Genomic DNA, 27084 nt, shown 5'->3' with positions numbered 1-27084 from the left:
CCATGCAATCAATGACCATCTCAGCGCCCAGCCACCTGTGCAGCTTCCAGATGTCACTTCTGTCCTTTGTCGTAGACAGATTTGTCTGCGCCAACAGAAAGCGGCTCCAAACCTTGTTCCTTACATTTGGGCAGAATTTTTTCAGCCTGTTATTTCTGAAAGAAGATTCAGCTCAGCCCCTGAGCCTGTATAAACCCGATTTACACGTTTTCCAGTTGCCATTTCCTGGCAAGAGAAATCATATTAGATTGCAGAAAGGATAGCTCTGTGTGCAGTACCACTTCCAAAAGGCATGTCCTAGGCAAACCAAACAGACCAAAAATAACTTTAATAACCCTGAAACTCTGATAAGCTGATGCGTTCTTTACACCTAGACCTACACAACTGGCCTCGCTGATTTAGCATGTGAAGGATGAAATTCCCCAAGAGCCTGCTGACTTTTCTTGTCCGTAACCGTTTGAGGCATAAAACAGGCTTAATGCCTCCTGACATCTAGCCGCACCGTCACGCTAAGTGTTTCTTGCATTTCTTGAGTGAGCATTCTCGAAATCGGTACGCACAATTTTCACTCCGGCATCACAAAAAAGGTGATTGATGGAAAGCAGCCAGAAAGAACAGCCTGGCGTTGGGCAAGGATGCTGAGTGGCTACGAAAGTGCATCAACAAGAACCAACATCCTAAAGTACTTCCTGCAATGTTTATTCATGCATAAGAAGAGGGATGTGTCCTTTTGCTTTGTAACATTAAAGATTTCTTTCAAAAGAAAAACCTGTCTCACCAGGAAGTGAGTGCAAAAAAGTTTTCCTTGATATCGCTGCCAATTTTGCTTCGTAACCTGGCAAGGGAAGGATATTGGAGCACACTTCCAGCACGGGGTCAACACTCTGACGTTCACACTTTTTCCTTTTCTTTTTCTTCCTTTTCTTTCTTTCTTTTTTCTTTTTTTTAAGCTGCCCAGTTATTCAAGTTTCTTATTGCACTACCTCAAAATACTAAATACTCCCTTTTAGCCAAAAATCAACAGGCTTGGATTTTCACTTGTTCGGAGGAAGAAAGGAAGGAAATGGGGCATGAGTTTCCAAGTTTTGGGGGTTTTAAGCAAACACAAGGAGAAAACTACAATGCAATTGATTTCGCAAGAAAAGCAAGCAAAATACTTCCTAAAATAAGTCTGATCAGCTCAAAGCCTATCTTCTCTCCCATTGCTGTTGCTTTCATTTTCAAGTGTCACTCCTGTTGCTTTCATTTTCAAGTGTGGAAAACGATGAAGTCACTGATTCATGGCCAAAGCCATGGAATTTACAGTCCAGTTCCAAAAACTACAGAAATCCTTCTTACAGAGTAACAGCCGAGAGAAGCACATAAGCCTGAACTTCCGATTCAAACACTTTGCTTTAATTCTGAAGATGGAAAGGTTGTTTTTTTTCTTCCCCCCTCTACCTACTGGAAGAGAAAATGATTAACAAAACTCTTAGTGCGAACGAGCAACGCATTTATCACCGCCTAGATATTTTTAACTGTGTAACAGTATTATTTCAAATGAAGCTGACATGGAAAAATAACAATTTTAAGTGAAATTTGCTACACCATCAGTTTTAAAAATAGGTATCACATGACACTAGCTTTTACTCCTAATAAAAACTCAGTACTGCTTGCATTCTTTTTGATTTAACACCTTCAGCTTCATTTAATTAGCTACTTCACGCTCTTGCATTTATAAGGAGCAACGATGCACACGTTCTCGTTCACGCCATATATTTTGTGCCCAAAAAACTCCCCAAAAGAGGCACTTATTTTGATACGTGATGCTGACCTCACTTCACACCATTGTCTGAACAGGCAGAACTTATTTATTCAGGTAGTTCAACCCGAGTACAGGCTGCTTGCCAAGGCACCAGAATTTAAATTAGTAAATGGAACAGCACGTTCCACTAGGATATGTGTCCTTGTGTATCTACTGTATATAGATGCATATATATATATATATATATATATATATATGTATTTATATATCTACATACGTGTATATGGTCCTTCTGCTGCTCCAACGAGCGCGAAGATGCTCCATATGGCTAAGTGCTCCGCTGCTTCTGGCGGGCTGCCACCGCAAGGAGCGGGGCCGAAAGGGCTGGACGGCTGTCCTGCTGCAACCCTGCCTCCCTCCGAGACGTGCGTTCTTCCAGACGCAACCGTCTGCCAGCACCGCGCTGCCTTTACCGAGTCCCGAGGAGAGCCGGATAACTGGGACACTCCTAAATGATCTTTGAGCTCATCCCACCACAGGGCACCTTGATAATTTTCTCAGTCTAGATTTTTGCCACGTTTGACTGATAATCTGTCCCGTGAGCGCCTAGATCGTGCGCTATCACATTTATTCCACCTCAAAAGCAATAAAAAAATAATAATAAAATACAAATAATGGTTTTATAAACTATGTTAAAGTAACACAGAGCTTGCAAAGTCAAGCATAGGACAGGTGAGAAATACCAGAATTAAGGTTTGCCAGGCACGCACCAGGAATAAGCCTTCAGCTGCATAAACATAGCTCCTTTCCCTGATAGGCTTCCCCCGGTGCACAGGCTGCATGGAGCTAGCTCGCTCACTGAACGGCTCTCCTGGTTTTCTCCTGCTGCCGTTCCTCGTGCAGCCTTTCCTGCTGCACCCCTTCAAACCCTGCTCTTCAGACAGGATTGTTTCCCCACAGAATTTCTACGGTGGCCGTAACTACTGAGCTTGATAATTTTTCATCTCTTCATTTTCATCTCAGCACTTGGAGATGAACACCTGGAATATCCCTATTTCATCATGGAGAAACGGGGTCCGGGAAAAAAGCTTCTACTAAAACTGGCTGCGCAGAGGTAAGTGTAACTATTTTCCAGACGTGTAAAAGCGGTATGATATTTTATATCTTCAGATATAATTTAAGAGCAGAATTTTAAAATACATATGTCATTTGGAAAAACTCAGTTTTCCACATAGGTAGCTTACATAAGCACATAATTCACTAGTTTCTAAGGCAGGTCAGAAAAAGATTTCCAGTTTCAAGAATAGTTCCGGCTTTTCAAACCATTTCCCCCATTTTGCATTGGAAGAGTTGAGACATTTCTTAAAACGCAAACGGTAGAAAGAAACCATTTCAGCAGAACAGCCCCTTATTTGCGGGATGCACTTGCAAATTTGCAGTTCAGCTTCTGCATTGCTCCGAGGCTCTTCTGTCTGGCCCAAGAAGTACACGGAGAGGTGCAACACCCAGAAAGATCAGCACTTGCGCCAGAATATCGGGAATTCACCTAGGACATTGGGCGGCTTTGTGCTCCCGGTCAGCCAGCACAATGGCTTAAACTTAGATTTTCTACACACTTTGGGCGAGCCTTTAGCTCTGAGCTTGAAGGTGAACTCAACCTCCTCCACAGGCAATAGCTTCTTCACTTCTTAGCCCAACAAGAAATTTTTAATGAGTTTCAATGAGAATTTTTAGTTATAAAAAGCTGCCAATTTTAATTAAAACACTATTAACAGAAAACTGCAGTCGAGCTCTCCTACCTCCAGCCTGTCCATGTAGCATCACTGCTAACTCCTGCACAAGGACTTTTGGGGTTGGGTACCAGTCCTTGAGGCAATTTCCAGGCATGCTTTAATGTATGTATTTCCAGATTGCTACTTCAACCCCCACAAGTGGAGTGGCACCCACTTGAAATTTGAAATTAAGGTAGCACCCTGTTTTGGGGCACTTCATTCCCCCTCTGCAGCAAAAGCTGCGACCTCCGCAGAGGGATTGCGAAGTAGCTGATGACTAGCCAAGATCCCAGCAAGGGGGATTTTTTTCTCCCTAGCTTATTACTTAGACCAGCTATGTGCCAGGTCTTTGCGATCTAACTCAGACACCAAAAGTGACAGAAAGTGCTTTCAGTATTAGAAAATACATATTAAAATAGAAATGTAGGTTTTTAAAATTAAAATTAGAAAATCTAGAGTTAAAAATTTTAAAATTAAAGGAACTCTTCCATGATAGTATCTATTTGATTTAATCGCTAAGGGTTTCTATTACTTGTGACACAGTAACAGCACAAACCAGATGTCAGTACAAACCGCACATAGCTGGAACAAACAAATATACAGAACAAAATATTAATATTCACTACTTAGTGGATATATTGTACTCCTTTGGAACTGGACCGTTTGATAACCAAAATAGTATCACACAAATCAAACTGATAGATACATTGCTTGGTATAATACACTCATGAACACAATTATCAGGAAATATTTTAATGCCAACTTAAGTTTAAATTCTAGGGGGGGAAATAACATCTAAATCATTCTTTTCCATTTGAATTTAATTTTACAATGCTCCTTCAGATCTTGATTACTTTTTATACTAGAGATTTGATTACTTTTTTACATGATGCATAGCCTAATAACCTCTTGCAGCCTTCTTTCAGAACAGCATACTAAGAAGGGTGTTGTTAACATCGTATACAAGCAAGCTGGGAAAAAGCCTAAGTACCCAAAATAATCAGCTTGGCTTTCTTAGTATCTTGTCTAAAAACAAAACAAAACAAAACACACATCCACAACAGACTTTCGATGATGATTCCAGAACGTGATAAAGAAAAAAACAGCTTGTGATGTAATTTTCCTTTCATTTCTTCTAACACAAGCATCACTTTTCTGAGCTGCTCACAAGCACGACAGACTGCGAGGGGCCTCTCTACTGCTCATCACCAGTTTGCAGCATGAACATTTAAGAGTCAGTAAAATATATGAAGGAAGATGACCAGCAGGGCCAACTTTTGGTCTAGTAGCTGCCCAACAGTGAAGCCAGATGAAATTACTTGTAAGTAAAAACCACAACAATAACAAGGGAAGCCCACTGGGCTAAGTATTACTCTAATTTCATAAATCTCTTTACAGTTCTTCTGCTTTGTAAGATTCACATAGGATCCAAAATGTCTGGGAGGGATTAAACCTTCCCCTAGTCTTAAAGGAGGATAACCAGTTAATGAAGAGGAATATTTCCAGCTCTAAACCTTAAGACTGCCTTGTTACTAAAAACTTTGCAAAGAGTAAAAAAAACAAAAAACAAACAAGGTCTTGCAAGAGATTTTATAAATATACACACACACACGTATCATATATATATATATAGTTTCAGTTCAGCTCAGAATACTTCCCTCCCCCCCCACTACATACGAAACTTAAACTCAAGAACATTAGCAGTTGGGATCCTTTTATTCAAAAACTTTTTTCCCTCCAGCAGGAAGAGGTGTTCCCCAACTACTAGTCTTAAAAATTCAGTTCTTTAAAGTCACCATAATATTCGTAAAATACCTTAGAAATATTTCAGAATGCACTAACCACTAGTGAACAATGAACGTAGGCATACGAGTCCAATGCTCCATACTGATATTTCTGAAGCAACTACCAAATAAAAATTATTCTTCTCCCAGAGAAGTTAAAGGCACGGTCTCCCTCCCGCTTTCGGATGAACTACAGCTGCTACAGCCTTCACCTGGTAATGCGGAGATGGCATGGTAGGGAGATCTGTGTTCCCAGGAGGAGAGCAAAACCCATCCAGACTTCAGGGATGCAAAAACTGGCTTATCGGGGGAAGGATACAGCACAGAAGGCAAGGGAATCGCAGTGGATGCACAAAACAGCAACACAGCCCACCTTTCTGCAGGATGCCTCGATGGAGGAACAACCTGCCTCCAAACACACGAAATCCATAATGCAGAATATACATCGATTAAACTGCTAACTGTTCTAATATGCGCAATTCTCATTGCGCCTCTAGGCCCCAGAAGCAATAAATCATGAAACAAGGTAGATGATGGGGGAGCACTCCAAAAAGTAACAGTTGTTTCTTGGAGGGAGACGGAGCGAGTTCAGTCGCTTTGCCCGTATCCGCAACGCCGGCCCGTCCAGCTTCTGGAACCGGCCACAGAGAATAGAAACGTGCGAGCCAAACCGATCTGTCAGACTGAGCAGATTGGCAAAAAAAAAAAAAAAAAGTTCTTATATTTTCTTATGTTATCAATCACCTGCGCTAGGCACAACACCTCTAAACAGCCCGCGCTATGGAGGACGTTTTGCTTCTTCGCACTCGGGGAGCCCCTGGGCAGGAAAGAGCACCTTCCTCGAAGGAACCTCAGCCTTGTGAGTGAGAAAAAAAATTGTGCCGGTTTTAAACATAGCCAACTCCATTCAATTCACTTCCAAGTCCAGTTAATTTGACAGGCACAATACTAAACCAAAAGTCCTGCAAGGCCTTTACTGAAAAGGTCAGGACATTATGCCAGCAGCTTCCCCAGCCAACAGGAACTCCCCTCCGCGCACAGAAACACAGACCTGCGAGCATCTGCCTACCGTGTAGCAATGGGCACTTGCCCGTTCTATCCAAAAGCAAAGGCAGATGTTTTGAGTACAAAAGTTAATTTTGAGAATTGAATCCTAGGAAACTTGCAGGCTTTGAAAATTTTATCCTTAGTGTATACAGTGTAAACAGCTTTTTCTGTACAGAGAAATACATGACACTAAGGAAGAGAACTGCTTGCATCTGAAGTCTTTGCTCGTTCCGCTCCTAAATAAAATTATTTTGTTTTTCTCAAGTTACATGTCCAGGCCCTTAAACTTTACTATACAGATAAGGACAGAATCATAAGGAAAATTTAATAGGAACAGTAACATCAATTCCTTCAAATCAAAGTTTTTTTCCTGGTCACACTCCATTCCCATCTGGAAACAATCTGTCACTTCTCCTCCTCATGCATAATTGTGCTTCAAACAGTTTTTATGATAATATCCTGTTTGGAAATGTGAAGCAGTACCTATATTCCATAACAACGCACGCTGGCTACGTATTTTAATGATCAGTGTCCCAATTATAAACACAAGCTTTCAAGTCACACCTACTAATCAGCTCTTTGAACATCGTGTTAATGCAGGTGTTTGGGAAATGAAGCAAAGTTTTTTTGTGCTCCTACCCCTTATACCTCTGATATTACTCGATAGCCTTGTAAAACTGTGCTGAGTACCTGTATTTTTTTGCATTTTTCTGTGCAAATACTTGTCCCTCTTTTGGACTGTTTTCTCCAGCTCTGAAAACTGCTTATCACTCCATCAATAGTTTTGGACTGATTATTATTATTATTATTATTTTACAGCTGTATTAAAAGATCTTGAAAACTGAGCCAAAAGGGACCGTAGCAATTCCTCGCCCGGCTTCAAACAGGAGCTGTTGCACTTCCACCGAATTTGCCACAACTAAACTGGTCAATTAGGTAAATAGGAAGAGCTCAGCTTGATACATTCATTAAAAAAAAGGAGTTTGCATGCACATGCATGTGTTTGCATACACAAAATATAGCAGATTATGGCAATTTAGCAAAAATTTATTAATCTTAAAAGCCATTTTATTCTCACTTTGTGTTATATGTCAGAGTAACTCTCAAGCAGGTTTGTGCATGCTACCTTTTAAGCTTTACAGTTAAGCCACAACCATTTTGGGGTCCTCCCACTATCCACAGTCACATACAAGCTGAAGTTACTCCTGAGAGCAGACGGCACATTTGACAGGTACTGCTATGACAACCATGCAGCACTACAGCCTACGTTTCCCTGAAAGCTCCAAAAATAAGCACGTACCGTCCATGCCAGCAAGAGGAGGAAAGCTCCACGCTCAGCAGCCCTGGGAAGGAGAAGCGGCGACGGTCTCCAGACCACTTCAACCAGTTTAACATGTTTCCCCCAGAAAAGGTATGGAGGCCCAAGAAACCTCACTCTCACCGAGAAGCGTCTCATCCCTGCTCTTCCCCGCACGCAGGCCTTCAGCAGAGAAGCAACGCAGGCAGTTTGTGTAAATGTGGGCAGGATTCGCAAGAAACAGGATAAAAACTTCGAATCCTTTTTTCATAGGCAACCAACCATTGGAACGGTTGCAGGTGAAATTAAGAGTTACAAATTAAAATATCTACAAACAGAATCGACACCTTTTCTCAGAGGCGAACAGTGAAACCAGTGTTCCACTGACCTTAATTTACAAAAGCATACAGCAGTTCAATTGATGTTTTGCCTGATTCGTTTAAGATGAAACTAAGTTCACACTGTCTGCTTGTGACAGAAGATAACAATTCCTAAACCAGCCTCCTGGTTTAGAAGAAAAAAACCGTAAACTCAAAATCCCTGGCGATTCTTCAACAAATGAACTTTTAAAAACTACTTTTATAGTTAAAGAAAAAAGAAAAACCAAAACTGTGAGTTCCTTTGTTTTGGAAGAGATCACTGGCATGAAGAATCTGCCCCCAAAGTCCTCCCAGTTCCTGCTCTGAAACGCAGGAAGACCTCTTGACACCTCTTAACCGTTCAATAGAACGGTCAAACTTTATCACAGGGAACTCTGCGACAGAAATAGCGTGGGAGCTGCAGATTGGGCCTAAATTTCTTTCTCAGGTATCTGCTAGATAGCCATAAAGCAGCCATCACGGACGCTGTCAACATGGCCCATAAAACACTTCCTTTTCATCTAGTGATAGCCTTCACTTCCATAGGCATAACTCTTCCTGAAATATGAAAGCATATAAACCCTACAGTAAACGGGATTTACTGCCCAGGTACCCTAACCAGAATGATTAACAATTTCCAACAGTAATACTGAAAACTGCAAGAAGCGTTTGCTTTCAAAGTTACCTTAGCTCATCTCTATTTTTAGGCATTGTAATTGTGAATGCAGCTAGGAACCACTTGCTAAAAGTTTACCATCTTTAAAATACTGCTGAAGAAGAAAAGCCCCAGGTGAAAAGCTAGGTACAGTCAACAGAGACGTCAGGCTAGTTTAGGACACCACGGAGAAACAGGGCTGAGAGCCAGAGAGCCACTGGGGCGTCCCAAAGGCGGACACACCAGGAAAAGGGGAAAAGGCACAGGATTCGTCCTCCAGGCCCCTGCTCGGGCGCACGGGTCTGCGGCAAGTGCCGACACGAGCCTTCGCAGGACCGAAGTTTCAGACTGAGCAAACTCTTCTTCTGTGTGCAGCCGCAAAGCCCACGTCCCGCTGCCAGCTCGTACGGCACAACCCCAGGGCTCACGCACTCTCCAGAGATCACTTGGTCCAACCCTCCTTTCCCCAAATCGTAACTGGTGCCTTAATAGGTGCTCATCTATCTGTTTTTAAATTTCCCTGCTGCTGGAGACTTCACAACTGCGCCAGGCAACCCCGCACAGCATTCAGGGCTAGCAGAGTTGCCCTAACATCTAACCTGAGTGTCCCCTGCAGCAGCTGAAGACCCGTATTTCTTTCCCCATACAACATGGCTACAAGGAGAAGACTGCTCCCGTCCTCTCCGCCGCAGTTGTACGCATCTGAAGACCCTTTTCTGTAGATTAATCCAGAAGCAAAGGCCATTTCCACTCAAAGTCTGTTATATACTATTTGAACATTCGCTTCGATCCCCTCCAAAAGGAGCGAGCCAGCACGAGCCTGCGGGGCGGTCTGCTGTGGGGTGGAAGCTCGGCCTCCAGCACCGCCGTAGCTCTCCTCCCAGGAGCGCCCGCCCGAGCGTGCTGTGCTCTCGCCCTTACTCACGTCTATCCTCCTGCCATCGATAGTTCGTTCCAGCTCCGCAGCTTGGATATCGCTGTTCGCCGTAACCAGCAGCTCGTCTGGACCTCAATTTGACAGCGAAAGGAAAAGCCTTTTTGTCACCTTGGCTGTTCTTTCCTTTTCCCCTGCTGACACCGCACGTTGCAGAGCACCTAACGAATCTATCCGGTGACTGTCATGTCTTCCGGCCCGATCAGCGGTCCCCAACCAAATGCCACCTCGAGCACACTGGGAGCGAGCCGGCCGATTACAGAGTCCCGCACGAAATCAGTAACACTCTCCATCCCTGACGCCTGATTAACAAATTGTTTTGCTACAATAATTGATGCCGGTTTTAAGTAATTTATACAGGCTTAAACCAGGGAAGTCTGTAAATAGCATATTAAGTGACACACATCCAAGAGCAAAAAAGTAACAATTATTTCATTGAGTATGAAGGGTTTTGTGTTCATTTTGGCATGCTCTGTGGCAACACAGCACGGTTATCTGTATCACTTAGACAAACGCCTGCTGAGCATACATGCTTACTAGTAAAGTAAGGTTGAAAGTAGTACATGTCTAATTAAACGCATATTTGGGAATATTCCTTGTAAATGCACTCATTCACACTTTTCTCCATTTCCCTCCTCCCCTCATATTTACAACTCTATCTCGGTGAGAGTATTTTAACCCCTGTTAGCTACCAGGAGGCTCATCGTCACGCGGAGCGAAGCTGTCCAGGCCCTCTCTGTAGTGAAGGTGAAGGCATCTCTTCTGGGATCCCACCTCCCTCACGGCTGGAAAAACTACTGCCAGCTTGCTGGAGGGCTCTCTCCACTGAATGCGGGGGGGTCTAATTTCTGAGCAGCTAAACCTGGATGAACAGATTTTTTTCCCCTGTCTCAAACTACCATGTATATCCTGTTGAATGAAATGAATGAACTCACAGTCTGCACATAGTTAAAAATCAGTTCACTTAAAAAAAATGGCTCCTATTTTTCATCTCACAACAATACTCAATCTGCAGAAATAAATATTTTGCAAGAACGACAAAGTGGCATACTTAGATATTTCTAGGGAGATGAGACATTACTTTTAGCAGATGGAACTTGTTCTTAAATATTTCCTAGTGTCCTTTAATGAAAGCTAAAGGGCTGAAAATAAACCGACTAGAAAGACAAAAAAAATCTAAAATGCTGTTGTTTTCTGGTTTTTGAAACCACATTAACTTCAACAGGAAAAAAAAACACTTATCAATTCAAAAGTTTTTACAAACATGAGCTGGTGTAATGAAAATTAACTTGTAAATTAGAGATGAACAAGTCTCTTCAGCATTTCCTTGGATATTCATCGACACTAGAATGACCTGAAAAGCACTACTGTTTTCAGCTTTAAATACTACCCAAATAACCTCTGGGTACTGAAGCTATCCAGTAGGAGTCAAGCTCAACAGAAAATCTCTTTTCTGTCCTTTGCAGGACTCAAATGGACTTAAAATACGTTTAAGGAGCAGCAAAACAAAACACATATCCTAACCGAGGACCGCTGCATTTCATAATGCTCCAAATCGGCAGGAGGAGGAAATGCCTAAGAATCACCCTTTCCTTTTAAGGGGGAGGAAAAAAAGAGATAAAAGAGAGAAAAAAGAGAGAAAAAAGAGGAGGAGAGGGGAAGTCACTTTCTACACTTTTGCTCTTACATGCCTAGTGCCACAGTTAGAAAGCAATCAAGGTCAAAACCCCATCGCAATGAACACCGAGAATTTATCTGGCAACGCCGTGAAGGTCTTACAGGGAATACCCATCCCCAATCAGATCTGGGGAAAGAACCGCTCTAAGATTCTTCACACCACACGTATCGTTTTGTGACTGGCTAACTGATGTTAACAGCGTTCACACTGAGACCTTCCCTCTCATATTTCAATCTTCCAAAAAAAATTCAGCCAAGTACAGAAGAGTTCTCCTGTCGAAAGGATGCCGGATAACATGCGCTGTGAGGGCTTCCAAAGCATCTGCAACAAAGCTCTCAAGGTGCTTGGAGTTCTTGAACAAGAACCACTTTCAAAATTTTAAAAAAGAAACCCTACAGGCTTTAGATTTTCCTCAATAACTAATCTCAACGGGCCTTTTATTTAAAACAGCAGGTGCTTTTCAAGCAACAGCCACACAGAAGCAAGTATCCACAATCAATGGGCATAATTCAAAGATGGCTGAATCTAACTCATATTCATTAAGAATGGATTTTATTAGACGGCTAGGACAACTTCAGAAGTCAAGATTCGAGTTACAGTGGATTTTATGATAAAAGTAGGAACTGTAATACTGGATTTTATCTAGGTAAACACTGACAACTTTATAGCCATAGTAGCTAGCAGTAAGGACATAAGAGATTTCTCCAGGCAACTAGTAAATACGTTTTTTTTTTTCTTTACACTTTCATCATATTACACATAAATGTGCCTGACAGATTTAATAAATGTCACAAACAAAATATTACAGTCACGTTAAATAACGACAATGCTGCAATCATTGACCAAAACCCAGAAATCAGAACTATGCACAGCCTGTCACTTCATTATCAGGCTGATGAGATCTAGTTTTAAAATGTATGCCCTTTCAATCCTTTCCTGTTAATACCACTGAAATTATATGTAGAACTCAACATCAGCAAATGACAGCCACCAGTTTCTAAGGTCATGTGAAAACCACATCATTTATTTCAGAAGAAATGTATTTATTATTACGGTGTATGCATGGAACCATACTGCATCTGCAGTTGAAAACCACAATTTTGGTTTTCAGAATGACACTACCCTTAATTTGTGGTGTGCTCCAAGAGCCCCAAAACAATCTCCTAAAACCCTCCACTGCAATCTCCAAAGACGAGTTTTAAATATTTGCATCACAGAAGAAGAAGAAGAAGAAAAAACCCTAGCTGCCGCATTGTGTTTTCCTGTTTCCAAGCAACACTGTTGTTTCAGATCAAACATGAAACAGCCATCTCAGTAAGCTTCAGCACTTTTCCTCTGTACTTACTTATTCTGCATCATGTTCATTATAACCCAGTCGAAGGGATAGACGTTCTTCCCAATAAGATTCTTGAACATGATGAACGTTTCCATCAGAAAATCCTAAAATAAGAGAAAATACTTGAATTAAGGTCACATTTCTAGATCAAAAGATATATGTGATTAAGAAGCCAGTTATTACCGACTAGATTCAAGTCATCTATCGTTCTGCTTGATCAAAAGCTGTTATTCATATACAACATATATAAATACAACCAACTCACATTCATATACAATGTAAAGAAATTCCACAATTATTCTATTTAAACTTTTCAAAAATAGTAATAATAGTAATCCTACATTGTAAACAACCCATGGTATTAACTCAGAAACAACACTGGACTACCAGTTTACCAGTAATTGCTTCTGCAAGTGAAAACCTGACCCAGACCAAAGTTAATTTAGTAGCATAAACCAATTTATTTCTGCACAGATATAAACAAACATCACTTTAGAACAGAAACCTCATGTACTTTACAATGTAAATCATCTTGTACAAATTGGGAAACTGTAATAACTAGCTAACATTTTAAGCAATATCAATTACTCAGGAAAAAAAAAACAGAGCTGGAAAGAATATATTGCAAAAAGTCCTTTATCCATTGCACATAGGAATAAGAACTTATTCTTGTCCAAGCTTGGAACACTTTTCTTTTGCTATAGCTTCTCAGTAACTGTATTTAAATCCTCTACCTCTAAACTGTCAAATTCTAAGAAAAAAATCTGCAAAATATTACACTCACTGGACTTCTAACTCAGGCTGTTTTTTACATAACCTTTTCAATGAAAAACAAATACGAAGTTACCGCTCTCACAAGAATTTCTTCATACGTGAGAGCCAGCAACTCTGCCGGATTTTCTCTCTTGATTCAGTGTTCTTTTAAAATGTTTTTCCTGGCTCCTAAATTGGTACGAATGACGGAGCTGCACAGGTCCTGAGGACACAATACAGATATCTCGGAGAAATGCTTATTCCAGGACAGTCGGCTTTCCCTTGTTAGGGCCATAAACGTTGCTTTCAGCCCCCAGCTCCGCGAATGAGGAGAGCCCAAAGCCGGCACAGGGGAGGCAGGGAGAGGTGGGAGCTGACCATGAGGATGCCGGGCATCAGATGTCTAACGCAGCCTCCCGCCGTTACCGCGGGAAAACACCCTTCACTTCTTTAATCTGCTACATCATCTGTAGGTGCAGCTGCAACAGAGCCATAGAGGTCCAACAAAGCATCAGCAGCCACAAAAGATACATTTTTAAAGAAAATCAACCACGTTAGTAAATGATCTCCTGCATATTTTTACCAAAATCACAGCACAACATCAAAAAAAAAAAGATGTTTTGACGTTAAAAAGGTTGACAAAAATTCAGAACATCTAGCAGTTAATGAGATGTTACTGTTGCGGAAGGCAAAATTCATTCTAAGCATATTCTTCCCTCAGCTCAGGAAAATGGATTTTCACTTAAGAGATCAAGCTGCATAGTCTGCTGTTAATTTTCACATATTCTGGTGAACGAGCTACAGGATTTTAAAAATCACCTTGCACATTTTGCTGACCGAGCACTGCACAGTATTTATTTCATTCAACTACATGCTTTTTCTGCTGCATGCACTTTCCTACTGATCCTGCTTCAGAGCTCAATAATCAAGACTTCAGTGGAAGTGGTCCCGTGTGAAGGGTCACTGGCCATCCAAGAGGGCAGATTTGAGCTCACACAGGTCATTTTTCTTAATATTTTATGAATACAGATGTATGTTTTCCTGATCTCCTGTAATAAATTCTGCTATATACTTCATTTGTTGTGTCACGGGCTTCAGCTGGTGAGCCTCTGCACACTCTGCTGATCAAGCTGCATGCGACGGTGGCTGAATTTTCCTATGCTTTGTTGATGACTTACAGTCTTTACTGACCCTGAAGGTTGTGCCACACGTGATTTCAGCTAGTTTGCTGATTCAACTCCACACTTTCATCTACTGACATTTACATTTTAATAGTCCTGTTTTCACTCAGTTTTTTAAAAATAATCCAGTGTAAGAACTAATCAATTTATTCATCAAAATAGAAAGCTTCTGATGCCTACCTGCATTTTATGTATTTACAACATTGCTCTCTCTCCAATTTTATCCTTCTCATAGAGAAGCAACTGGTTGGTACAAGTTAACCTCGTATTATGAGTAAACCCCAGCTTTTTGGGGGAGTGGAGGTAGAAAGGGGAGCTGTGAGTTCAAGGTGTGTTCCCACAGAGGCTGTGTAGACAGCAGATTTTCAGCACTCAGACCACAAACTGTTCCAGTCATTAAAAAATGATTTTAGAAAAGCCACAGTAAAGGAGCAAGGGATGCAACTTCTGATCTCCCTTCAGCTACAAACACAAATCCCATCTGAGATCCCAGGGAAGCAGATTTCCCAAATAGATGGGTCTCGTTCAATTACGGAGGGGAGGCAAAGTGACCCCAGCCCTGCAGTTGGGGAGGTGGAACCAGAGGCAGGTTAGACAAGCCCATCCCCCCCCCCCCCGACTGCTGAACATCACATAGGGATTCAGATATACCATTTACATTTTTTAATGACTATGATTTCAATTTCAATAAATTTTCAAGCTTAATAAAAATAGCTTACTAAAATATGCATGAAGTCAATATGAGAAAGAAAGCAGCTCTTGCATCAGTGCATCCCCTAATCTGCAGATCTCACATCACGTCCCAGAAAGAGCCTGCTTAAGCCATATAATGAGCCACTCACATCAATGATTAGCTAAACTTGCCAATATTAACCACCTTCTCCCACGACCGCTAAAATCAAAGGTCCTACGAGTGCAACATTTTACAGGGAAAGAAAGATGGAGGTGCAGAAGAAAGTAATCTAAAAAGCCATATGGAGCTTGCCCTTCTACGTATTTCACTGACTTCACGGCACTGTCCTGAATGCCTGTAGGAGAAACAGTTACGAAATCTTTCACGTGGAACAACACTAGCATAGGTTTTGCTGTCAGCTAATATTATTTAGATCTTAAACACCTAAATATGAAGTTTCCCAAAAAGACAAGAGGGCGGGAGGGAAGGAAACTCTTTAGCCCCAGAAATCATCTCACTGATCTCAGGTGATATTTCATGTCAGGATGATAATAGGCTTGGAAGTAAGAATTTCTCCTCTTTGATAGAAATTCCTAAATCTGAACAGTTTTTAAAATTAAACTTAAATAAAATAACATATTCCATAAGGAGTTATAAGACTGGTTTTGTTGCATCCCAGCTCATGTCCTCACGGATATTTGAGGACAAAGACAACCACTATAATAATCCAGAAGAACTGACACCTACGTAACACAGGCCATAAAATTTCCTGTAGCATTTCCAGCACCAGGCTTGTAACTTCTGGTTGAGAAAGAGCATGAATGCTTATGAAAGCTGAGTGGTGAGAAAGAAGTATCTACTTTTGATTTAAAGGTTTCAGATGTAAAGAAGCAACCACAGTTTCCAGTTAAGCGCTTTCACTCACATGTCAAAAAAAAAAAAAAAAAAAAAAAGACATTTCTGTTTGAAATGCTAGTTTCACTTTTAAATAACTGTGTCTTTATGCCTTCGTGATAAGACTAAAACCTCTGTAATGGCAGATGCAGATACCACCTCCATATGTAGACTTGTGGGTTAGACTTAAATTGCTTCTTAATCCAGCTCTGAAGAGCAGGCGAGTCAAAGGGCACTGGTAGGAGAGTCAAGAAAATTGTCAGATTAGAGAGAAACGAAAAAGGCATAAGAAGTTAAAGGAAGGAGCTTTTTCCCATGAAAAGCATATAACATCAAGGACTATACAGACACAGTAAAGTGCAATAGCGCTGCTGCTCTGAAGATGGAAGGGAATCAAAAGCCTTGGGAGAAGAACAGAGGGAAAAAACCCAACGTGTTATTATCATCATTTTCTATTACCTCCTAGGTAATAATTCAATTAACTTTATTCATAGAAGAAAAAAGTTTACCCACTGTAGTTTCCTTTTATAGCAGGATTTACAATGTGTTGCCATTACATCTCCACATCTCCATTTGTTTTACTAATAGTTTAAAATTAAAGATACCATTATTTACCATTAACGTATTACCCATTTAATGTTTTACCAGACTACCAGGTACTTTAGCTCCCATTAGCATACATTATCATTTAATCAATAACAGTATTAAAATGTTTAAAAGCTACATTTTAGTAAAAGATATAAAAGGTATTACAGCAACTGACAAATAGAAAAGTTTGGATTCGCATATCTGCGAATGACAAGCCATAGTTAAGAGGCCTAACTGCGAAAAGCAAGTAGTGGAAAATAGTACGTAGCTGACTGAAAATAACATTTTAAGAGTACTGAATAATTCCAGCTATGAGAACCAAGAATATACACAATGGGAAGAAAATACAGGGAATCAAGACAAAAGAAAAAAGGTAATTCTCCACCAGCCACAAAGCATATTAATCAAACTCTTAAAACAAGTAATTATAAATAGATCAGTTACCAAATTTTAAATTCATAAATACTCCCTTTCTTTCTGCCAAGGAAGAACAGACCTATAGAACACCCCATCAGGCAAATGGCCCTTAAGGTTTCTTCCCTGACTCTTCTCTTTTCTTTCTTCATTTTACTACATCTTTTTCCAACCAAAACTGGATGCAGTAATTTAGATGCGAGTGAACCACTGATTTATGAAGTGGCATAACATTATTTTCTGTTTGTTTCTCTTCCCCTAATAATTACAAACAAACATGTTCCTTTTTGTCTTCTTTCATACACTAAGCACAAAATTAGCTACGACAACCCAGAGTTAAATTACGTTTCTGGATGCCTGAGATTCAACCCTGAGTTCACGACTGCCTATGCAAAGCGAGGATTGTTTTTTCCCCTGTAGGCATCGCTTTAGATTTACTACATATGGCATGTCCCTAGTCACTTTTTGCACCCAGCAACCCTTTCAATGTTGTGATGTCCTGCTGCAGTTCTTCGCTGCGAGTCTTTGTCTTCCTTGTCCTGAATCACCTCCATTGCCAGCTTTTTCCTTAACATCATCTCTTCTGGAGCAGGTGCAAGAAGATAGAACAAGGGAGACTCTAGCACCTTACCTGAAACCTGGCACAGGGCAAAGAGCTCAAATCTTACAGAATACAAGCAGAAATAAGAAGAAAATATTAAAGACAAAAGGTGATACTGGAAAGTCCAAACATAAAGTAATTACACAAATAAAAGACCATGGTTTTGTGTTTTGCTGCGTTTGGGAATTGAAAGGAGAAAGGATATCTAATGGCCATCTCAAAGATGAAAATACCAAAAAAAAGCTGCTTAAAGGGCCTAGGAGAATCCCTAGTAACAGCCTGGGTAATGTAATACAGCTCATCAGGCTTTAGGTCAGCTGCTAATTGATGGATCTTAGCCAACGAGTTTGGTAGCTACTTTGCAGCATGCTCTTGCCATATGGCAATGATAGTTCCAGGTCATTAGAGAGTTATCTCCTTAGCTATAAACTCTTTTCTATTATGCTCTAATTAAGTCGCGTTGCAGGCTCAGTTAGGCTACTGAACGATTCTAAGGAGACAAATTTCAATTATTATTACTTTTTTAACAGCTGAGAGCATCTTTAAGGTTAAAAAGTTTTGTACAATTTTTAAAGCTGGTACTTGTATAAATAAGAATTATTTAAACAAATGAACAAATTTGGGACATCTGTAAGATTTAATAATAAAAGTTTCTTTCCTCAAGAAAGCTTTCCCTTTTTTCTTTTTCCTAAACAAAAGAGTTTTAATAACAACTTAACATTGCTATTTCCTAACACTGTCTTTTAATTACCTTAAATCTAGTATCTCAGAGCTTGTTTTCAAATATTCAACAGTTCCAGAGATGAACTGAATTCCTATATAAAGTAGGAAGCTTAAGAAGTTCAGAAAATGTAAAAAGTAAGCACTTTAATAACTATCCTCATATCATGCAATTTGAAACACATTTTATTGACATTTCATATGTGTAATTAACAAACAGTAACAGGAAAAAAACCCACAAACTAAAATATGCTATCAAGAGGTAAAGCACGTTAAACTTACCACAACATCCGACCTCATCTTTCCAAAAGTCTTGATCAGATGAGCATAGTGATAGTCTTCCATTTGCCTTAAAATGGCTGTCATGCATGCAACAAAACTTCCCTATAAAATAGAAATATAAACAAAACAATGATTTAGGATAGGGCAACTTAATACTTGTTATCAAAACATACCGTTATTAGAGAACATTGATTAATATAGTGGACATAATTCTAGCATTTAAATTCGCTAATGGGTATTCAAAATTCTGCTGAGGAAATAAAAAGCACACTTCAAAGCTTCGTTCTTGAAAAGTTTCTATTTACTGGTTTCGTGGCTCTACCAGCCTCTTCACTGAAGATTTATGTAACATACTCTTCATATAAAAATTGTTCAGGCATTAAAGGCTTTGGAAGGTAATAGATACTATTGCCAAAAATGTAACACAATTTCAGTATTTGCATTTGGAAAGTCAACACTGTGTTCAGGGAAGAAATGCCTTAAAATCAATTAGAGTGAGCTCCACACTCAGACCCCAAGTTTTAATTTCATTAAGTGGTATGTTCAGATACGGTGATGCTTAGAAAAGAGCAAAGGAAAAACAGTAGCTGTCACAGAAATGGCAGTATCCAATGTATCTCTCTCAAACCATGAAAAAAGAAGGAAATGACAAAAAGTAGTTTCAGTCTTCCACTCTGAAACACGGAAACATCACTGTGAGTACCCAAACCCCATATTAGAAGAAAAACCACTGCTATTGCTACTAAAAGTCCCAATACAATAAATGCCAAATTCTACTTGTTCCTATGACTTCTAAGACTATCTGCTAAAAATATGTTGACTGACGACAGTAATACCGTCCATACCTTTTCCGATATTTATTGAAGAAAAGAATTTTTAGAAAAACTTAACAAAATAACTCAGAAAATAACTCTGGAATGTTTTTCCACTCTATACACAGTCAGATAAAACAGTAAATGCGTACTTCCATCATATTTTCAAGGTAATTCCACGTCACGGACAGTGTGACAGACCACACAGGAATTTTCTATTCTTTCTAAGAGAGCAAAGAGTTTTTCTCGTTACATTTTAGATTTTTACTATTTGCAGTCTAACTATTTGTTGCTGTATCAGTCCAAGTAACTGAGATCAAACGCCAAATGACATCAGCTTTTCTGTGCTTGATGAGCCACCTTATTTGCACTGTGATCCCCCAAAACTCCACCAGATTAATTCCCTGAATATGCTCTTCTCCTGTGTAACGGGAGTTTATATCTCAACTCCTACACAGCTGATTTTGTCTTACATGCTGGAGAACTATTTTTTCTACGTTATGCAAACATACCTGATGAGAGTTTTTTGGCACGTGCTAATGGTATAAACACGGAAGGGAAAGGCGACGGGGGCTACTGTTCCACGACATCGAAAGAACTTTATTACAGAGTGCTACAACAAGATTAGAAGCAGCAGCTGCTTAAAAGATAATGTTTACTACTATGAAATATCAGTAAGACTGGAAAATCTCACAAAAAGAAAAAAAAAAGGAAAGGCAAAATGTTAATTGTCAAAACACCACATAACAAGCACTCCACATAAAAGATTCAGTAAAAAAGGTTTGCTCCTTTAAGAAAATATTCAGTAACCCATACGCAGGCCTATCTTCCCCAGTGATAGTACTAGTAAATCAAGGTGAGGTTTCATTGCTGCAGAAGTCAGAATTTTTATTTTTTCTATTTGGCCACGTAAGACTAGGCCCAAGGTATAATTCAGTCCATCGTTTCATATGAGGTTCTGCAGATGGTTCATAAATGCTCAGGAGAACAGACGACAACCTTTGTTCTGCTCAATGTACCTTCTGGCAGATCATCATTTACTGAAATAATCTGTAAATTCCATTGTTTTTGCAAGCACCGAAATGTATACTTAACTTCCTTCACACAAAAATGTCAACCGTATTTCTGCAAATCCAGTCCTTTTCACTTAATCCGTCAGTAAACTTACAGCTTCTGCTCTTCTGTGAGAAAGTAGTTTCTATATCTAATAGCTTTGACCACATTCCTGTGTTCATCTATCTCTGGTTGATAAACAGTCTAAGTTAATGTATACAGCTGCAACAGTCAGAAGATTAATTTCATACCTGAAGAAATTACTGTTAATTACTGTTAATCTTCTATATTCCAAAAAAAATAAATAGATGTGGAGCAAATCTTAAACTCCTAAATGCATTTAAAATTGCATTTTTTAGATAAAGTAACTGCTAGAGATGCCGAAAAATTTCAGTGCAATTTCCTTCCTGCCTGTCTGTGACCCCCTCTTCCTCTTTAACGGCTCATCATTGACGATCGATGTTTGCAAACACGAGCCCTCTCTTCCTGTTCCAGCATCTCCAGCTCCTGCCAAGAGATCATAATCCTCTTTTTGCAGCAGCACGCTAATTCACAGGGGAATTGCTATGACTGTCCTGATAAGCTAGGGAAAATCATGAGTCACAGAAAAGAGATAATTGCAGAAGAACATCTTATTAATTCGCATGGCATGAATTAGAGAGGACACATGAAAGTTTAATGTGCAACAGAAACATTCTACTTCTGTATGAAAGTACGAAAAGGAAAATGTGAAAGTTTTCTAAAAACTGGAATGTTTTCTGGACAAATAAATATAGAAAAATAAACAAGCTTAGAATAACACAAATTAAATACAAATGCACATTTAAGCATTAGTTAAAAAAAAAAAACTACAGAAACTTGTTACATGTGGTAACAGCAATTTAGGCTGAGCGCCAAAGGGGAGCTCGGCAGGAATGGTCAAGGCTCTTCACAAGTTAATCAACATTTTTTTTTCCTGCTTCCCTACATAAAACAATGAAATATTCTCATCTTAATATGTCTTCATAATGAAACAACTTTTTTTCTTTGATACAGTATTGTTCCTTTAAGCCTCCACTGCATTATACATACCCAAACACAGGCGCATTGCCACTACAGAATTTATCTGCAGATCCCCCCTGCTCAAAAGCGTTTAAGCCATTGCTGGTTAGGAAAATCTACTAAATATTGGGAAGAGTGTACTACGGGTCATGTGTTCACTTTTCATAATTTTCCTTGCATTTAGTGAGGTATCGTTTACAGCCAGCATGTTCTTAATTACAATCCTAATAACGTTTTGTAATTGTTTACAGGCAGTATTTGTATAGTAGGTGCTTTTAGCGTAGCCCATTAACTATTTAGCAATAGCAAACTATTATTAAATTTTAATCCTAGGTTGATACTTAATGTTTAGTTGGATTCAGAGACTGTTGTCATCTTCTGTGGCGTATCACTCCAAGCAATACAAAGAAAAAAAAATCTAATTCTCTAAAAAATCAATTTCAATTTAATTGTAGTAGTAACTGCAAACCCACATTTATATAGCAAGTACTGCAAGGGCAGCGCAGGGGGCTCCCTGTTGCCTTTGCGATTAATAGCTATTTATTCACTGAAACAGTGTCAAGGTTTATACTGAGAGCTGTTTTCATACTCCCTTACTTGCAAAATTTGAAACAAATGCTGGAAATGAAGTATTCGCAAAGTGACTAAAATAATTCCTGCATATAATACAAGGGAAGCGCATTTAATGCATTTGATAAGCAATTTAAGCCAATCCTTTTTTTCTTCATGGGTAAAAACATCCTATTTCAAATTGCCTTGTCCACTCTCCTCCAGAGAAAGCTCCAAGTTGGGAGCATTAAGCTCTTTGTGCATAGTGAGAAAACCCAGCAGAAATCAAAACCACCCAAAGTTAAGGGATGTGTCATTACCATTTCCTTATTAGGACGCTCAGGAGCAGATGAAAAACTGTACATCACATTTATTTTTCACTAAAATTTTCCTATATGCTCTTAAGCTACTAAGCAGCTAAAAGATACAGAAAAAGACCTCAAAATTAAACAGAACTCCTCACTAGGTTTGGGATTTCATAATGTTTTCATGGAACTTACTTTATTCAAAATACGTGTGAAATGGATCCCTCACCATTACTTCCCAGTTTGCAAGGATGTAACCATGAAGTAGCTTTTCTCTTTGCTTACAACTACAAGGTATATATTAAAAAAAATAAATAAAAAGTCAGTTGTTAAAATTTCTAAAAGCTACTAATGAAATTTTCACTAGTTCAGGACTTTTGAAACCACAAGATAAAAATCATCTTTAAAACGTATCAAATCTCAGCTTCTCAGTAACTAGTTTTAAGAATCTAGGCTGCTACACAAATTTTCATTAGAAGATGAGTTACTTGCTAAACGTGAAATGAGTGGTTTCGGCAGACACGTTTGCTCCTGTAAGCAAAATATTGCGGAAAATGACAATCTAAAAAAAGAAAAAAGGCAGAGGGTCTCCCAGCATGGCCTGTTCTGAAGAATATTTCATAAAAAGAGAATCCGTTCAGTTTTTCCTCTGCGACTTGTCCAACTCTCTGATCACAAATGTCTCATCTCGAAAATTACTAAAACAGAGACTTATGTAAGAGAAACTCTAGTTTTCAAGTATGGGTCAAGACAGACGTTAAACAATATGATGCTATGTTTAGCAATGTAAAAATTACTTTTTCATTAATGCAGCAACAAAAATGAGAGTATACCTCTCACCACTAACTAATGGTTAAAATGCACCAGCCTACAACCCTGGTTATACCACACTGCTCCAAGCGTAACGGAAAACACATTACGAAGGTTAAGACCAAATAGCAAAATACACCAAAACCAAGAACTGAAATCGCTCCATATGAGCGTAACTCAGTTCCCCAGAAGCATAAAACCTCATTTCTGCTAACAGGCTTTTCCCAGCGCCGGGGAGAACATTACGCTCAAGCACTCTCCACTGGTCAGTGCGCAGCAGACTGGAATCACAGCTATTATTTCGCCGTATCAGCCCGGGCAGCATTTAAAATGATTCTGACACAAATTCCTTAAGCCGCTAATAGCGAGGCATCTATCTCTATCATCACATGAACAAGGACAGGAGGACCAGAAGGCAAAAAACCCTCCAAACCCTCAACCGTGAACTTACAACAAACACACAGCTCTGATAGTATTAAAACAAACATTTCGTTTTCTAAAATCTGACAGTAAATTCAATAACTCCTTAAGAGCAAAAGTATTTCACGGGTACGGCAGCAGAATATAAACAAGCACAAAATGTTAACGTTTATCACTTTTTTCCCCTCCTCGGCTATATCCCGCTTTTGAATTCCTTTGGCCTAGTCCTGCCTTCTTGAGTACAATAAATGGAAGGGATAAAACACGCGAGCTTTTCTCCGAGAAGCAGCAGCTCGCATTTGGAGTAACAGAAGCGAAAGACTTTTTCCCCTGCTGCTCCAAACACCACGACGAAGGCATCTGCTTGTAAACCAAGACCCACCAAGGTCCTGTGATCCGACAAACTTCACTCTCTGTATTTTGGATGAAACGTGCCCTCTTCCTTAAATAATCCGATATAAATATCTCGGCGGCGCCAGACTGCGTCCCACGCCACCTCCCGCAGCCTCCAAGCGCCCCAAGCCGCTTCAGCACTCAAAAGCGATGGAAATTGGGCACTTTGTACAAAGGAGAAAAGGGAGGACACACTTCCACCCTGATCTGCTCTAAGAAATACTTATTGTGACTCCTGTCTGGCAAACCAAATTGATACACAAAAATTTCCAGTGATATATTTTTGGTAGACAAAAGTTCTTGCAATTAATAAAGAAACTTCAGCTTCCTGCTTTATATTTTACAGAAAAGCCTAGTTCAAGAACTATGCATTAAAAAAAAAAAAAAAAAAAAGCTATATCCAAGCACTCTCATCAGGACAACATTTAGAAGCCCTAGTTTGGAAGGCAGCTCTTAGCAATGTGTTTCAATGAAACTCTAAGTCCAAAGGTTTCCAAACATCTTCATGTCAAACTGCTCTACTCATGTTATGCTTCTTGGTTATTTAAGTGCATTTAGTGCAACCTCTACCAAAAACACTCACTATCCACCTAGTTTCTACATACTGCGGAGCTCAAACATCTCTATCAGCGTAACATTTGCAGTTCTTCCAAGGCAGTTTTGAGGACAAGTACAGCCTACATCAGGCTTTAATGTGTGCATGAATTAAACAAGCAATCAAGGCACAAGTAGCCTTCAGCTTCTTCAGCTGCTATAATTATTACATATATAACAGAGATAATATCATTTTATACATACATACGTACGAACATATATATACACATATATATATATATATATACACACACACACACACACATGCCCTCAAGCTCACAGCTAAACAAGCTACATTGCTTCAGGAGTAGTGATCAGAGAGGTGTAAATATAAATAGGATATTAAAAAAAAAACTTTCATAGAGATCAGAAATTGTACACTAGATCATGATAGTTTAACTGCAATTCATTCTGCAAAAGGCTTATTTATTAAAAACTGTAATGAAATGCATGATTATAGGACAAAACCCATTCCTTATTTGGAAAGCGTTAACTTTCGTAAAAGGCAAGTAAAATTAATGAAATATTTTAATAACTCCATTTATCATTTTTCTAGGACTCTTTTTGAAGGAAAGTCTAATTTAATAAAAAACCATTTTACTTAAAAAGGTCTACACATTTTCAGTGTCAAGTGAAATCATGGCACTTAAGATTTCTGGAGGTCAGTCCATTTATCTTTCGCTCTCCTAAATGCCATTGCCTTCCCCCCCTTCCCCCCCCCCCAATGTTAAAAATGATTTCATCGAAAATCTAGAGAACTGCCATCAATAAATTTGTTTCAAGTATCTTGTTCCACACAGCTAAGAATGCTAAAGTAATATACAAAGCTAGTATATATGGGTGTTGGCTAGCATTGAAGTAGAGAAAAAATAATCAAGGAAAGACCACACAAAAATCTGTTTTTATAGAATTTTGCGCACATCCAGCACTTAATATGAGCTGTAAAAGCTGAATAGAAGGATTCCGGGATTTAGAATTCTTTGTTTTTACTGCACTTATCAACGGGCAGTCTTCAAAGGTTTTCCCATCGCTCATGTCCCATTATCAGGATGTTTTGGGAAGGAGATGGCAAGGGATGCAGATAAACAGGGTCCAGCGTGCCCATGCATCAGTCCTTACACGAGCAGTAACTCCCAGAGAACTCCACAGAGAGCAGCAAGCTTTGAGTTAGTCTTGGAAGACGTGAACTCACAGGAAAGCATAGACACGGACTTAGTATTTTTACACTGTCTAAAAAGACAGGGAATTTGGACCGGCATCATTTGCTCTTCCGCAGATCTTCCTGCCATTCTTAAATGTATTTAATTATATTTCCTCAGCTGTTGCTCTTACTTCTGCAGGGGAAGGGCGCTGCTTACCTGGGCAGCCGACACGTCAGTCCACTGGGCATAGCAAATACGGTAGCGAGGTGATCAGCAACCTTCTTCCAGAGGGCATGTTTGGAGAGCTTTCAATGCGCTAACTACAGCGGGCATCCCTGTCTCCTTCACTGCGTGCACTGGCACCTTCTTCTCCGCCTTAGCGCTGGGTGGATTTACTGCACATTGGCGTCATGAGAAGATCATGCTAGCAAAGATTTAAACCACAGCAATACAAGAAAATATAAACCACGGCAGGCTAGACACTGCTGCTCAGAGACATTCCTCCGCGGAAGGACTCCTCCTCCACCCCCGCCTTGCTCCCCGGCTCCTGTTGTAAACTGGAGTCTTCTACCGTACGATGGAATTTAATTTAAGATTGCTTATCTCCAAATTTCATGTGCACGCCAGAAATCTTTGCTCTAACCTGAGTACCTCTGCCATCACCTGCCGCCTGCTTGGGGCTTCACCTTACGCTGCGTGCACAGCGGTATGCATAAGGACGCGCGCTGATTTTACCCGTACTTCTCCAAAGTCCCCATCGAGTGTTTCAGCATTTTGGGAATTACTGACACAAAAGCATCTCGCTCGAGCCTCAACCCCTCTCTGTCCACGCCACTGAAGAGCGATAGATACATAAACCAAGAGTCCTCAGACAAGGGGTGCCACGCGCATGCCCACGAGAACAGAAAGCGCGGTGACCTTGGTGTAATCCTAACAGTCTGGACAAATGAAGTTCCTCACACTAACGTGAGCCTGCAACTAACTGCCTTCCTTGCCCTAGGGAAAGCCTTTAATCCTGTTTATTTTAGATTTCCCAATACAAAATTATGTCTTACTTGCTTCATATCATTGTTAGGGAGCTAATTTAACTATAATTATTATTCTCACCATCTGAAGTACTCTCAAAATGAAAGACGTATCTGCTACAGCACTGAGCGTTAGTTAAATGACATGGAAAAAAGCAGAACTTTCTCGAGCAAATAAAAGTCACCAAGCAGCTAATATAAATTTATGAAGATGGAGAAGAATACAGC

The 27084-nt window shown here is 39.8% G+C and overlaps 1 protein-coding gene across 1 annotated transcript in view; it reads right to left on the bottom strand.

Moving 5' to 3' along the window:
• Nucleotides 1–27084, bottom strand: part of DOCK1 (dedicator of cytokinesis 1) — a 332981-nt gene that overhangs the window by 110403 nt on the left and 195494 nt on the right. Inside the window, exons 28-29 of the mRNA XM_085299124.1 lie at nt 18713–18814; nt 12616–12710 (exon numbers count right to left, since the gene is read on the bottom strand). Coding sequence (XP_085155250.1) covers nt 12616–12710; nt 18713–18814 — 197 coding nt within the window. The remainder of the gene's footprint in view (nt 1–12615; nt 12711–18712; nt 18815–27084) is intronic.

Source organism: Rhea americana, unplaced genomic scaffold (assembly GCF_003343005.1).
Source record: "Rhea americana isolate MKP2758 unplaced genomic scaffold, rheAme1 scaffold_145, whole genome shotgun sequence".
NCBI lineage: Eukaryota > Metazoa > Chordata > Aves > Rheiformes > Rheidae > Rhea > Rhea americana.
Note: the sequence above shows the minus strand (reverse complement) of the source record. Positions and strands in the feature narration are given on the sequence as shown.